This window comes from Globicephala melas, chromosome 1, assembly GCF_963455315.2.
Source record: "Globicephala melas chromosome 1, mGloMel1.2, whole genome shotgun sequence".
NCBI classification, from domain to species: domain Eukaryota; kingdom Metazoa; phylum Chordata; class Mammalia; order Artiodactyla; family Delphinidae; genus Globicephala; species Globicephala melas.
The window spans coordinates 163011821-163025666 of record NC_083314.1 but is presented as its reverse complement, the minus strand read 5'-3'; the positions used below and the strand labels follow the sequence as shown (position 1 = coordinate 163025666).

The following is a 13846-nucleotide window of genomic DNA, read 5'->3' as shown; positions in this document are numbered from 1 at the left end:
GACACGGGTGACCCCAGAGGAACCACAGCAGAAAGACATTTCCAGGGCTTTCTGCTTGTCAAGGCATAAGGCCCTAAAATGAGCTTGGGCCCTCCAATTAGGCCACTCCGGTCATTACCAGACTTAGGCCTGCCCGTCCCTGTGCCTGCAACCCAGGCCGAGGCTCCCACGTCAGCAAGCACTGGGATGGGGACACTGCCCACTGCGGGGCCCAGCCCCCAGCCCCTTCCCCAACATGCCGGCCACCTCCCTCCTCCCCGCTGCTGTCCCTGCTGCCCCGGCCACCCCGGCCCCATTCTCCTCTCTCCTCCCGCTAAGCAGGGAGCCTCCCGCATGTGCCCCTGCTCCTGCTTGCACTTACCTTGTCTCCCTTGGGGCCTGGAGGGCCACCTGGGTCCCCCTGAGGGCAGAAACAGGGTCAGGCAGGTGCTTCCCAGGGCCTTCACATTACAGTGAGATCCACTCTGGCCCTTTCCCCCAACCAGGCCCCCTGGGACCAAGCCTTACCTCCCCACCCCTGGCCAGGAGGGAGAAGGGTCTCTGAGGAAAGGAGGGCAGAAGGGGCAAGGGGTACTCACCGGGGTCCCAGGAAGTCCTATCCCAGCGGGCCCAGGGAGGCCAGGGGGCCCAGGCTCTCCCGCCAGCCCCTCAGGCCCAACAAAGCCAGGGTCTCCCTGGCACAGAAAGAAGGTGGGTATGAGAGAGCTACCGCCTCAGCCCCATCACCCACTCTTCACCCCTCAGACACCCACACTCACCTTCTGCCCTTTGGGCCCCATGACACAGATCTCTCCTGGCCGGCCCTGTGGGCAGGGGGAGGGTCTAAGAATGGCTGAGGCCTGGCACCTCCCAGGGACAGCAGCCCCACTGGGACGTGTAAATACCCAGCTGCCCACCCTCCCTGCCCTGTCCCAAAGGCTGACTTCACCCAGGGCCCCGAGGTCATTAGATGTTAACGTCAGGACATTGGAGGTCAGGGGCTCCTAGGCTGGGAGTCAGGATGCCCAGGGTCTGCCCCCTCCCGGGGCACAGTTCTCCCCTCCCTGGGCCTCTGTTCTGTCTGAGCAGAGTAGTGGGTTAGATTCCGAAGCTTATAGTCCAGCATTTCAGGACCATGTGCTGAGGGACGTGGGGATCGTGCTGAGGAAGGGTTCCAAGCAGCGTACATCTCGGCCTGGCTTTCCTGGCGAGCCCTTGATGCCTCCGTCTCCCTTGTCGCCTTTCTGGCCCTGAAGAAGGAAGAGGCAAAGTGACCGGCGCTGAGAGAAGGGGCTAGAAGAGCCAGGACTGCTGCATCTGGGGAGGGACAACTGCTCTCTAGATCCGTGGTCTCAGCCTCCCCAGAGATGAAATGGCTTCACAGGAGGGGAGACAACAGGAAGAACTGCCACCAGCCAGGCCACTTGCTCAGGGAGTCTGTGGCTTTTCTCTCCAGGTCTGGCAGGAATTTGGACAAGGCAGGAGGACTGGGAGGCTTCGGGAGTACTACCAGCTCTGGGCCCAATGACACCATCCCCTAGGATGACTTTGGACACCTCCCTCCTCCTGTCTGTAGGGTTCGCAGACCTCCCTGGCACCCACCCCTCAAAATCCTGGCCCATTACCTTCTGGCCTGTGGAGCCGGGGAGTCCTGAGGGTCCCTGAGATAAGGAGGGGACACAAAAGAGAGGTGAGGGAAGGAGGGGGAGGCTGGCCAGGACCCCGCTGCCCTGCCCTGTCTCTGGTCCCATACTCACCAAGGCTCCCGACTCCCCCTTCTCTCCCTTTCGGCCTTCTGCACACTGAACAGGGAGATGAGGTGTTGAGAGGGGCCCAGGGTCACCCCTTCCTCAGGGGCTGACCCCATATTGGCCCTAAAGCAGGTCTCTCCTCCAGGCCTTACCTGAAGCGGGGCGTCCGGGGAGATTCGAACACAGTCATTGCCCTAGAGGTAGGGAGCAAGGGATCAGCCTCCTAGGGGAGCCATCCTAGACCTGTTTTGAGGAGGATGGGCCCAAGAATCCCATAGTCGCAGGTGCCCCTAGAAGATACAGGTTTCCGCACACTAACCCCTAGAGAGACCCTGTCCCTCATCCCCTGTTTGGACCAGGCTGCAGGTTTCCATCTGAGATGATGGGATGATGGCTCACATTCCGGCCCAACCCCAGGGCACAGGTGGGAACGTTCTGCCGTGGACGTGGCCGGGGCACTTACCCGGGCTCCCTTCTCTCCCTTGGGTCCTGATGGACCAGGCAGGCCCTGCTCACCTTTCTCTCTCTGTGGATGAGACCAAAGCAAGGGCTGGGACCAGAGGAGCACATGAGAGCCTTGAAGAAGCTCTCCCCATCCTGGTCTTCTCCACGCATCCACCACACACGGGTGTGTAAGTGAGCACAGCCCTGCCCCAACCCCCCGCCCCCACACACACAGCATATGGATTCCATACGCACTCATCCGCCTGTGCCTCCCACCCCAAAAGACCATATCTGGCAAATCCGTAGTTTCAGGCAGAAGGTACCTCTTCTCCCACACTCCAACCCAAGCACGCTAGCTCACACACAGCACACCCAGGGGCACAGGGACACATGTGCGTGGACACACACATGTGCAGTGGAAGACACCCATGATGGTGAGTGTCAGGCTGCCCGAGTTCAAATCCTACCTCCACCGCTTACAAGCATGTGTCTCAGGGCAAGTTATGTGAACTGTCTGAACCTCAGTTTCTTCATCAATAAAATGGGATTCATGTCAGCACCTACCTCAAGGGACTGCGGTGAGGAAGAAATGTGACACTGCAGGTGAAGTGTGCACCACTTACACACACGCGGAGGGGCTCCAAGAATGACATTATATACTCACAGGCACACAGGAGTGTGCAATCTCACACTTGCACATCACCCACAAGCTCTGTGATCCTGTCAGGCCCACAGGTATATGGGTTCACCCCCCTGCACATGTGCAAACATGTATCCAGAAATGCACGTAGTCACACACATAGACACACACACACAAAATCACACCAGTCACCCACGTGGGCACAGCTGGGCCTCGGTTTTCCCTGAAATAAAATGATAGTACCCACCCTGCAAGATGCCTGAGGGGGTTCAGGAAGGTCATGGTGCCAATGGGTGGCCCAGTGCCTGATGCACAGTAGGCCCTCAGAAAAGGGCAGTTCTTAACATCCTCTCATCCACACAACCCCCTACTCTCTCCAACACACACACACACACATCTAATCACCCCACATATACGCAGGCTTGGGTAGCCCTGATATATACACACAGGCAAGGGGCCACATGCCGTGAGATGGACTAGCATCACTGAAGAGGGCAGAGGTGGCCTGTTCTCCATCTGGGACTCACCTGGGGGCCAGAGGGACCAATTGTGACCTGAGGGGACAGATGAGAGAGGATGCAATCATCTCAGGGAGGGAGAGGAAAACAGAGGCCCAGAGAGGGCAAGCAGTTTAGCCAGGGTCACACAGGGGTGGCTGAACCAACAGCCCGAACCCCAGCCCCTGCTCTGTCTCCCAGGCCAACCAGCATGCTGATTTTATTTCCCAAAGCTGTCAAACTTACGGAGGGGTTTGACCTACCTTCTCTAACCTGCCTGGCTTTGGCTAGCTCCACCCCGCAGTTGCTAGGATAACATGGCTGCTTGGTTGCCATGGTAACCCCTGCATATCTGGGAACCATCAGCTTTACTGGATTTGGTGGAGGGCAGGACGGAAACAGGGGAGGTCAGCAGAGGGGGCACTTCCTGATGTCCCCCAAGGCCAGGGGCTTAGAGCTGAGGGGAGCGGGGGCTGTGCCCTTTGTGGATCAATGCAGAATGTCAACTCAGAATGTCAGGCTGTGGGAAAGTGGTGACTCATACTGCCCACGGAAGAGACGCAGTTGGGTACCAGCTGGGCTCGCACTGAGCCCCTTTCCCTTGTCCTTCTGGACCCCAGAGGGAGGATGGGCCAGGACCAGCTAGAGAGGGATAGGAGGGGAGGCCCTGAGCCAACACGTGGTTTGGGGGGCCATGCTGGGCTGTGCCACCCTGAGCCAGCCGTTCCCCTTCTCTGCCTCTAAGATGACATGGGAAGCCTTCCAAGGAGAGCAGGCCTGAGTCCTTGAGGGGAGGGCCAAGCTGGGGTCAGCACCCAAGGCTCTGATTCTGCCAGCCGCCACCCCGGCCCCATTCCACCCTGGAGGGGCCCTGGCTCGGTGGGACTGCGGGTGTGGGTCAAGCCCAGCTCTGGGGGGCGGGCAGGCAGAGAGTGCGAAAGTGCACAAAGACCCCCTTGTCCTGAACCAGGAAGCCGCCAAGCCAACCTCTAGGCCACGCCCACTCCCAGGCCCCGTCCACCCCACCCAGCACACTCTCTCTTCACTCACGTTGCTCTCCCGGGCACCATGGACACAGGGTGGGCACTGAAAGGGAAGAATGGGCCTGGAGGTCAGGTCTGCGAGCCCAGGACCAGCCCCCTCCACCCCACTGGCCCCCTTACACACACCAAGAGCATCACAGGTGTCTGGGTGGAGCTGAGGAGCATAAAGATGGAAACCCTGCCAAACAGGCCTCGCCCCTCAACTGCCACCGACCTAGAGCCAAGCCATTTCTCAGATGAGGAAACTGAAGCCCAGAGAGGAATAGCAGTGGGCCCTGGGTCACACAGCATGCTGGAGCAGAGTGAGGCCCAGAATCCAGGGTGCCATGGCCAAGGCCTGGGCCCTCTCCAAGATACCCGTGGCCATTTGCTGCCAACTCAGCAGGAGTGCCCAGGGCTGAACACCCCGCTCCTAAGGAGAAGCACAGGCAGACAGGGTCCAGCATCAGGTCCCCAAGGAATGCTGGGAGCTGTGTGGTCATCCCACACCCCCATGCCCAGGCTCCAGGGCACCAAAGCCTTGTCTGAAGGGCTCATGCTGGCACCTTTCCAACCAAGCTCTTTTTGCCAGTCTAGATGGGAGGCTTACCTCATCCACTGCTGTCTCCTGGTGGACCTGGGAAGAGGGAGGGCATGAGAATGGGTGGGGAATGGAGGGGACAAAGCACTGCTTCCAACACCCCTACCCAAGAACCACCAGAAGCGGGTGCCCTAGATAGTGCCAGGTACTGTCTGTCTCACTCCCGTTCATCCTTCCTTCTCAGAGCTGGCACCTACGAATCCTAAGCTCTGTCCAGGAGAGTGGGGGCAGGTAGGAAGAGCATGGGTGGAGAGTCTCTTACTCAAGGGGTTTACGGAGGGCAGGGAGGGCAGCCTGAGGCCACTCTGGGCTCCTCCGCCCACGCACTGTCTCTACCTTTGTTTCTCTCTCTGCCTCCTGGCTGATTCTTCCCGTCAGCTGGGCGTCCACCTGAGCAGACAGAATAAGGAGGGAATCTTGAGGAGGGGGCAGTTCTGGGGCCCACACTAGACAGGGGCCCCCAGGCAGGGGCATGGACCCCTGGGATGCCTCAGCCTGACATCCGGCAGTTCCCAGGTCATCAAGAGCCTACTCAGCCCCCTGGCACCCCAACAGGCCCCCCGCCTTCCTTTTCACCCCACCCACGTGATGTCGGAGAAAACAAGACCACGAATCAATGGGATCCTGTGTTCCTGCAGCCAAAAGCTGGTCAAGATGCCCGGCGGGCAGGGAGGCTGCCCTGCCACGGTGTGGGGCTACGGGAGGCACTGGGCTTCCCTGCCGCCCCCGAAGAACCTAAAGCGGGCAGGGCAGCTGGCCATGGTGCTGGGCATGGAACCAGCCTGGCACTTGCCCGGGCTGAGCCCAGGACGATGAGTGAGCCCCAAGGCAAGCAGTGTGGCACCCGGCCTCTGACCCCAGATATCCCTGTCCTGGAGAAACTGCCTTTGGGTGCCAGCCTGGTCCTTCCCTCACTAGGGTCTGGGACGGTAGCAGTGAGGGTGTGGGTAGTACCAGAGCTAGATGGGCACAACTCTCAATGCCAGCAGGCAGGCGGGCACAGGGTATTACAGTGGGCTGTCTCTCTGCCTACCAGAATCCAACAGGGGTGGGAAGCAAAGAAGCAGGGCTTCCAGTGCCCTCCCTGCCCTGGGGCACATGGTCAACTGACCCTGGGGGCAGGCCCCAGTCAGGTCAGGGGAGGGGCAGGCCCACTTGTGCCTGTCTATGCCCATGTCTGCCTGCCCTGCCTACCCACCTTGCTGTTTTGCGGCTCCTCCAGGCAGAAGCAGCGGGTGTAGACCTTGCCCTCAGTCTGTGGATTGATCTCGATGAGCTCATTGCTCTGGGTGTCCCGGCGGGCCTTGGAGGTCTCTGGGGGACACTGCCCAGTGTGGGGGAAGGGTTGGGGTCAGTACAGAAGGCAGACTCCCCCCACCCCACTTCACCCACTCATCATCCTAAGATCTCTAGGCATCGCCTTCCTGGTCCTCCATCTCCAGCACACTGTGTCCCTGGACAGTGCCCCAACCCCTCCCAGCTGTGCTGGGGCCAGGCCACTCACCCCTCCCGGCAAAATCTCACAGCAGCCCTCCTCCAGCACAAGATCCGAGTCACAGTAGATGTGTGCCTGCTGAAGGTCAAACTGCAAGGGACACACAAGTGTCACTTCATTCTAGCAAATAGCTCTGAGTCCTGGACCCTAATGAGGCACAGAGATGGCTCCATCCCAGAGTTTGCCCTCAGAAGGTTTCCAGTCTGGCCTGAGAGACCATCAAGAATACAGCTGTCACAAAAAGCAAAACAAAACTATACACGAAAGAAAGAGGGAGAGGGGGGAGAAATGTTCGCTTTGGCCCAGAGGAAAAGGGGAAGAGGAGATTTCATTCAAGCTGGGCCTTGAGGACCAGTAGATATTCAGCAGGTAGGTATACAAGGAAAAGCATTCCAGGCAGAGGTAACGGCATAGGCAAAGGCTGGTGGTGTGAAAGTATTAGGTGAGATGGATGTCTGGGATGGAATCAACCAGAGCAAAAGCTGCATGGAAAGATGGAACAGAAGATGCTGCTGCAGTCATTTATAGGGACCAGATCATGAAAGACCTTGAATGCCAGGTTAATACGTTCAGGCTGCATCTGGAGGTCAATGGGGAACCATGAGAGGATTCTGAGCAAGGGAAAGTCCTGGTCAGATATAGGTTCCCGGGAGCTCACTCAGGCTCCCAGAAAGTAGGAGCAGAGTCCAAGCCTGACCTAGCACTCACCGAGACAGGTTTGCCCTGCTCAGCATCTAAGCCCAGAAAAACATGGCCCACAGGCTGCATGGGTCGCCAGGGCCCCAGAGGCCGGGAGGAGACTGATGTGCAGTCCACATGCACAGAGGCTACGCGTTCAGCCACGCTCAGCACCAGCTTGTGCCAACGCAGGTCAAAGAGCTGGGGCACTGAGAAGATGCAGGACACGAAGTCGCCATCTTGGCCCCGGGCCCGGAACTCCAGGCTCCGCTCTTGGCTGTTGACTTCCAGGGAAATCTGTGTGGAATCGGGAAAGGCAAGGACAGAGAATCAGAGCCCCCCAAGCCACAGCATGACAAAGGTAAGGGCTCTCAAGCTCATTTCACAGGAGGGGAAACTGAGGCCCAGAAAGGGACGAAAGCTGGCTGGGGTCACAGAGCAATACCTCCTAAGAGGTTGGGATAGGTGGGGTGGGGGTGACCTTGAGGGTGGGCACTGGGATGGAGCAGGGAGGCCCCAGAAATCACAAGCTGGGACAGAAGCTGGTATGGACTGGTACTGCTCGATGGCCAAGAGCAATGGGGGTGGAGCGGGGGGGCGGGCTCACCTGCGGGTACCCATTTCCATCGGTCACTTGAAACAAATACCACGTATTCTGGTGGGTGTGTTTCTTCAGCAGTAGTGTCAGCACCAGGGCAAACTCACTGGGGAGGCCCCGAGGGAATACACGTCTGGGGGTAGAGCAGGGAGGGTGCCTTGAGGCTCAGGTAAGAGACCACCTGCTGCCCACCCTGGGCCCTCAGGACTGTTGAACCTACACGAGACACGCACAGGCAAACACCTCCAAACTGCCACACACATACATATACACATCCATTCATTCTACAGATGTTTCTTGAGGGCCTACTATGTGCCAGTGGTGGGTCTGGCTGCGGGGGGTAACAGGGGTGAAAACACAGAGAAGAGGCCTGTCCTCAGGGAGCCTTCAAGTCTGACGGGGTGATGCGGGAGGTAAGGCCATAAACAAAGGATCCTCAGAATGACTGTTGCACTATTTCATTAGGATTGTGGTAAGTGCTTCCAAGGAATCCAGGATGCCTTGGGGAGAATAACTGGGCCCGGGGCAGGGAAAGAAATACTGAAAAACGATGAACAGGTTCAGCACGACTGGAGCAGCAAGAAAGAAAGGGAACATTTTGGAAGATGAGGCTGGAGAGGTAAACAGGGGCCAGACCACCCAGGGATTGTGGGAGTTCGGACTTCACACGTGTGGGTGCGCGCGCACACACACACACACACACACAATTCTCGAAGTTTCCCTCCTCCATCCTGGAGTCCTCATGGTGCCCACAGGATGCAGACTTGTCCTCACCCACTGCTAGCCAGAGTTGGGGAAAGGACACAGGGTGGGCCTGCCAGTCCCCTTCTCTCTGCACACCCTGCAAGGCCCAGGAGTGGAGACCAGGCTGACTCCTGACAGGAAGCAGGATACAATGACCCACGGGTGCCCCTGAGCTTAGGCCCCACATGCAGAGTTGCTGGGAGTGTGGCTGAGGTCAGTACTGATTCCCAGCGGTCACACTGGGGCCTTTACCGCACGGGCTGGGTGACTGAGACCGCTCCCAGTCGCAGGATGAGAGGTCCCTTGGGGTTTCGGATCTTCTTAACGGCAGATATCTTCATGAGGCGGAGTCGGCGGATGAGATTGAAGCCTTTAGGGGAGACAGTGGATGAATAGCTCAGCTGGGCAGGTGAGTGGGATACTGGCCACTCCAGGAAGATGGTGGAGGGGAGACGACAGGATGAGATGAGCACTCACCAGTCACGTTGGTCGATAAGTCGCTTCTGGGTTCCAACTTGAGTCCTTCTTGCTGTGAAGGTGGGCACCGCTCCCCTGGAAAAGAATTGGCAGTGGGGCATCTGGTGGGCTCAGGCTGAGGTGACTGCACAGTCGGGTTCTTGGGGAGCCTGGGGCGGAGCAAGTTCATGTTCCCCACACTGCATCTCTACCCAGGCTCTGCCTTGGGGCTGTTTCACCTTTCGCCTTCTGACCCTGGCTACCCTGGGAGCCAATGCACAGATGGGAAGACTGAGGCCTGGCCCAAGGCTACTAAGTAAGTTCATAGCAGAGCAAGATCAGAATTCCTAGAACCCAAATCTCCCTAGGACCCCCAAGTCAGGGGCCAGGCCAGCAAGAGAATGAAAGAAACTCTGGGCAGGCCTACAGCTCAGATGGGGGTGGGGAGCTGTGTATATACACATGCCCCCTCCACAACATACACCCAAGTGGGAGACAGAGGAGCACTTCAGGGGCAAGGAAACGTCAGGTCCATGCACACTGTGTTATATACCAGTGCATGCACATGTCTGCACATGTGTGAGTTGTAGATGCCTGTGCCACCAGGGATGCCATGTGCTGCTGGTACACATGTTCTCAGCAATGGGTGGGGTTCCACTTTCCACAGCCAAAACAGACAAACAGGCCAGACACAAGTCTGAGTCAACAGATTGACTTTTCACCTGGATAACTACATTATGAAACTGTGAGAAAAGACTGAGGGCCTGAGTGGACCACAAGCTCAAGGAACCCACCAGAACCTTGGGGCTCCAGACAGGGTATATTAAGGGGATAAAGGCTCATGCAGAAGGGGATAGCTTAGTCAGGTCTCCAAAACCCTTAAGGGACAGGTAGGCAGCCATGCGCCTGCCTCTTCTCTAGGGCTGATTGAGCAGAAGTAATGAGAGAGTGCTACAACAGGAGAGATGGAGGCTAGAATCAGAAAAAACCTTTTAATCAATGCAGACGGGGTAGCTGGGACAAGCCGGTGGATACAGCTCCTAGAAGCTGGGCATTGGGATGCCTGGTGGGAAGAAGGAATCCTGGGTTCCTAGGCCCAGTGACCCCCCTGGAATCTTTCTGCCCCAGGTTTGTCCAGAAAAACTATCACTGTCTTTAGCATCAGCAGCAGCAAAGGGTGACTCACCCCTTGGCAACGGGCCCAAATTCCTTACAGATGTTGAAATTATCTGCCCCAATCCCCAGGGGACCCGGTGAGGGAGAAGACAGTAAGGCATATATGCAAACATGCAAAAACACATATGTACACACACAACCCACAGACAGTCACATGTACCCCACTCACATCTGCATCTTGGTTTTTCTGCCTCTTTTGGCTGGATTTGGGGTTCTAGGAGTTCTATTTCTGCTCAGACACACAGCCAGAGGGCACCCAGCAGGGCAGGGCAAGTTGCCTGGTCAACTTCCTCTGGCTTTGGGCCCTGGAAAGCTGCACCCTTTGTCCCATCCGGCGTCTGGGCCTTGAGGCGGCCCCTTTATCCAAGATCGCCGTGGAGGAGGAGGAGCACGTGGGCTGGAAGATGGATTCTCCACCAGGGCAAGGACTGGAGAGGCCTGGCCCGTTTGGGGATATGCAGCCTCCCTCTGCAGGGAGAGCTTGCTGCCGGCTCCTGCCCACCACGCCGGCCCCACCAGCAGCTGGGGCACAGGTTGGGTTTATGTATTAGGGTGGGTGGTTCTTCCCACACACAGAGACACAGATGCACACAGCAACTCTGAGATGTAAACGCAGAGAGGCCCAGAGACACACAAATATGTAGACAGAAACACACATCCTCTCTAGCTCACCTCACACTGGCTCATGCACGCAAACACCTCAGGCCACTCTGAACCCAGCCTCTGGACTCTCCTATAAATGCCCACGTGACCCAGGCCCGTGGTCACATATGTGCACAGGACCCCACACCTCAGAGAGGCAGTGGCAGGCCTATGGCACTCTGATCCTCACGTCATCTCACCTGTATCTGCCTCGTGGCTGCAGATAACACAGAGACTGAGCAGCCACAAGCCAGGAGCCCAAGATGCCCACATCCTGGTCCAGAGAAGTCGGCCGCAGCCACAGCACCTGAAAACCACAGAGAGCAGGAAGGTGGATTCCTGAGCTCCCAGAGCAGAATTCCACACGTGGGCAAGCAGCGACCGGCCCATAGGGCCCAGGCGCTGGTACTGGGGTTGCAGGAGGTCTAGCCAGGCGTCAGTCCCCCTCAGAGGCCCAACCACAGGCCTCGGGCTAGGATTTGGGCCGAGGTGATATTCAAAATATTTAACCACCGGTATGGCACGGACACCGACCAGCCAGAGCAGGATGCTGGCTGGAGCGCTGAAAGCAGGTCCAGGCGGCATCTGGCTGCGTCAGTGGACAGTTGCTGGATTGAGGAGAGATCTAGAGGGTCCTAGAAGGCCAGGTCACTTGGGATAGCGAGGACGCTTGAGGCAGAGGCTGTTTGCCAAGACACTTGGAAGTATTTCAGTATTTTATCAACCTGTGCACTGTATTGGTATATGCTAGCCTGGCACCTGGCTAGCCGCACCCAGCTCAGCCAGGCGGCCCTGTCTGGCACCCGCAAGGTCAGGGGCTGACAGCTGGGCTGAGTCTCCTGGAAGCCATCACGGGGTTGATGAGCCAAGGAAGCCTCCCCCATGGGTGCAGTGGGCGGGAGGACAGGTCAACGGGCTCAGGACCTTGTTGCCAACCTCCCCTGCTGCTGGAGGCTCGTCTTTTAGTTTTATTAAACCCCGATGGATGGGCCCAGATAAACCCATGCGGGCTCAGCAAGCGGCCAGCAGAGCCATACATCACCCAGCCTCCCCCGAGACAGGCAGCTCGCTCACGCACACAGTCATGCATGTGTCAGCATGACACACACAGATACACGGGCACATATACACAGAAACATATTTGTGCCCGTGTGTGCATACAGTCCTACCTGCACACAGGCATGGTCACAGAGACACATGTTCACGGTACACCTAGACACACCAGCTAGTACGTATACACGTGCACACAGCGAGCCTATGACTACCCCTCCATAGGCCCTCCTGTCGGGAAGTTCTTATGCAAGTCTGACCTCATTCCCTCCAGCTGTAAAGGAATTCTGTTTCCCCTCCCTCTGCTCTGGACAGGGAATGAGAGCAGGAAGGACCCCTAGCCTCAATATATTTGGAGATAGGACCCCAATCTCCTTCCTCCTGGGGCAGAACTGCTCCCCCACCCTATTCATCCCCCATTCTGGTGGCATGCACATCTTATCTCTCAAACCCTATCCTGACCTCCCCCTCCTGCCAGTCAGTGGAAGCACTGGCAACTGTGAGAGGCATGTGAATGCATGTGAACTTCAATGTGTTCCCTGTCCCCTTCCTGCTCCTGACCTCTCGACTTCACTCCTCTAGCCCCATCCAGAGCAGGGGGCTCCAGAGATAAGAGAGAAGCTTCCAAGGAGATGACCCCATCCATATATGAAGGCACAGATCTGGGGGCAGGGAGAGTCAGAACTGCAATGGAGGTAGAGCTCATCCTGCTTTAAAGAAGGGGACTGAGGTCCAGAGAGGGGATGCCTCTTGCCCCAGGTCACACAGCAAGTCAGGGGCAGAAGGGGCCCTTCAGTCCAGAGGCCCGAGGCAACCCGCTCCGCCCCCACTTACCGTGGCTGGGGATCCCCGCCACCTCACTGTGTAATCCAGGCAGCCCGACGCAGCCAACCGCGGGAAGCAGGGCCTGGGTTCTTCAGACCCGCTGGAAGCTCCTCGATTACTTCTGGCCGGCCTCGGGTCCCCAGTTTCCCCTGTCCTGAGCTTTTGGGGCTGAATGCTGCCCCGCTCGCATGCCCGCTCGCCTGCCGGGGACTGCCGGCCACTCCGGGTGGGGGAAGAGGGGGAGGCACCAGGGGGCTGGGGACTTGCCAGGGCCGCTAATGGAACACAGCTGGACCCGCCCGCCAGGCAGGAGGAGGGAGGGAGGACCGGGAGGGGTCTCCAGCGGTGGCAGAGGCGGCAGGACGCAAGGCCCACTCCTGGCCTGGCGGCGCTCCCAAGCCCATCCCTCCCACTTGCCCCGCCAGGTAAGCGAGCGAGCAAGGCAGGACCCTGCGTGCCTGGAGTTGCCCTGCAAGGGGCTCTGGCGGCAGGCGGGTGGGCGGGGAGTCCGGCCCTTTAAGAGCCAGGACTGGAGCTTGAAGGGCCTCCCCTGTGCCACCCCCTTCCCCTTCCCTCGTTGGGCCTCCAGAAGGGTGGCGGGGCTGGGGGGAGGGGAGGATGGAGACCCTCCTCCCCAGCTCCGCAGCACCCGTGACGTGGCTGCTACCCAAGCCTCCTTGGTCAGCTTTTTCCAGTTTCTGAGCCTAACGTTCCCAGTTAGTCTGTTCTCTGACCGTCTGAACTGGGGGGAGGGGGCCCCCTCCAGGAGTTGGGGTGTGTGTGCACGCCTGGGTGGGTGCTCGCTCGCGAGCTAAATTAACCCCTTCTGCTCTGGACTCAATTCCAGACAAGTGGAACCCAGCGGGTCCCCTTATTCCTACTGACTCCGTGAAGTTAGAAGGGCTCAAATCCCTGTCCTCCGCTCTAGCTTTGTGGTTTTGAACTTACTATTTAACTATGACTCCACTTTCTCATCTGTAAGATGGGATAATGACTGCATATACCTCACAGGATTGTGAGCAGAAAACAAGTTAGTCTGTAAAAGTGCTTACTAAGGGCACAAAAGAGGAGCTCAATAAATATTCACTGTTATTATCATTATTATTGTGAACGCTGGCAGCGGGCGAGGAGGTGAGACTGGACCGGCCCAGCCATGGAGAGGGTGTTGCTTTACACTCAGGAGCCAAGGAACCGAGAGGAATTGAGGTTGGATGAGAGATTGGACTTCTGAGGAGAAGGAAGCAGGTA

The 13846-nt window shown here is 58.0% G+C and overlaps 1 protein-coding gene across 1 annotated transcript in view; it reads right to left on the bottom strand.

Moving 5' to 3' along the window:
• The window catches only part of COL16A1 (collagen type XVI alpha 1 chain), a 51314-nt gene extending 37993 nt beyond the window's left edge, over positions 1 to 13321 (bottom strand). Inside the window, exons 1-20 of the mRNA XM_030871456.2 lie at positions 12608 to 13321; positions 10924 to 11030; positions 8927 to 9001; positions 8702 to 8819; positions 7715 to 7838; positions 7138 to 7404; positions 6439 to 6519; positions 6133 to 6258; positions 5271 to 5324; positions 4944 to 4970; positions 4362 to 4397; positions 3342 to 3368; positions 2194 to 2256; positions 1883 to 1924; positions 1737 to 1781; positions 1605 to 1640; positions 1167 to 1229; positions 759 to 803; positions 579 to 674; positions 362 to 400 (exon numbers count right to left, since the gene is read on the bottom strand). Coding sequence (XP_030727316.2) covers positions 362 to 400; positions 579 to 674; positions 759 to 803; positions 1167 to 1229; positions 1605 to 1640; positions 1737 to 1781; positions 1883 to 1924; positions 2194 to 2256; positions 3342 to 3368; positions 4362 to 4397; positions 4944 to 4970; positions 5271 to 5324; positions 6133 to 6258; positions 6439 to 6519; positions 7138 to 7404; positions 7715 to 7838; positions 8702 to 8819; positions 8927 to 9001; positions 10924 to 10996 — 1437 coding nt within the window. The 5' untranslated portion in view covers positions 10997 to 11030; positions 12608 to 13321. The remainder of the gene's footprint in view (positions 1 to 361; positions 401 to 578; positions 675 to 758; positions 804 to 1166; positions 1230 to 1604; positions 1641 to 1736; positions 1782 to 1882; positions 1925 to 2193; positions 2257 to 3341; positions 3369 to 4361; positions 4398 to 4943; positions 4971 to 5270; positions 5325 to 6132; positions 6259 to 6438; positions 6520 to 7137; positions 7405 to 7714; positions 7839 to 8701; positions 8820 to 8926; positions 9002 to 10923; positions 11031 to 12607) is intronic.
• Positions 13322 to 13846: the final 525 nt, after the last annotated feature.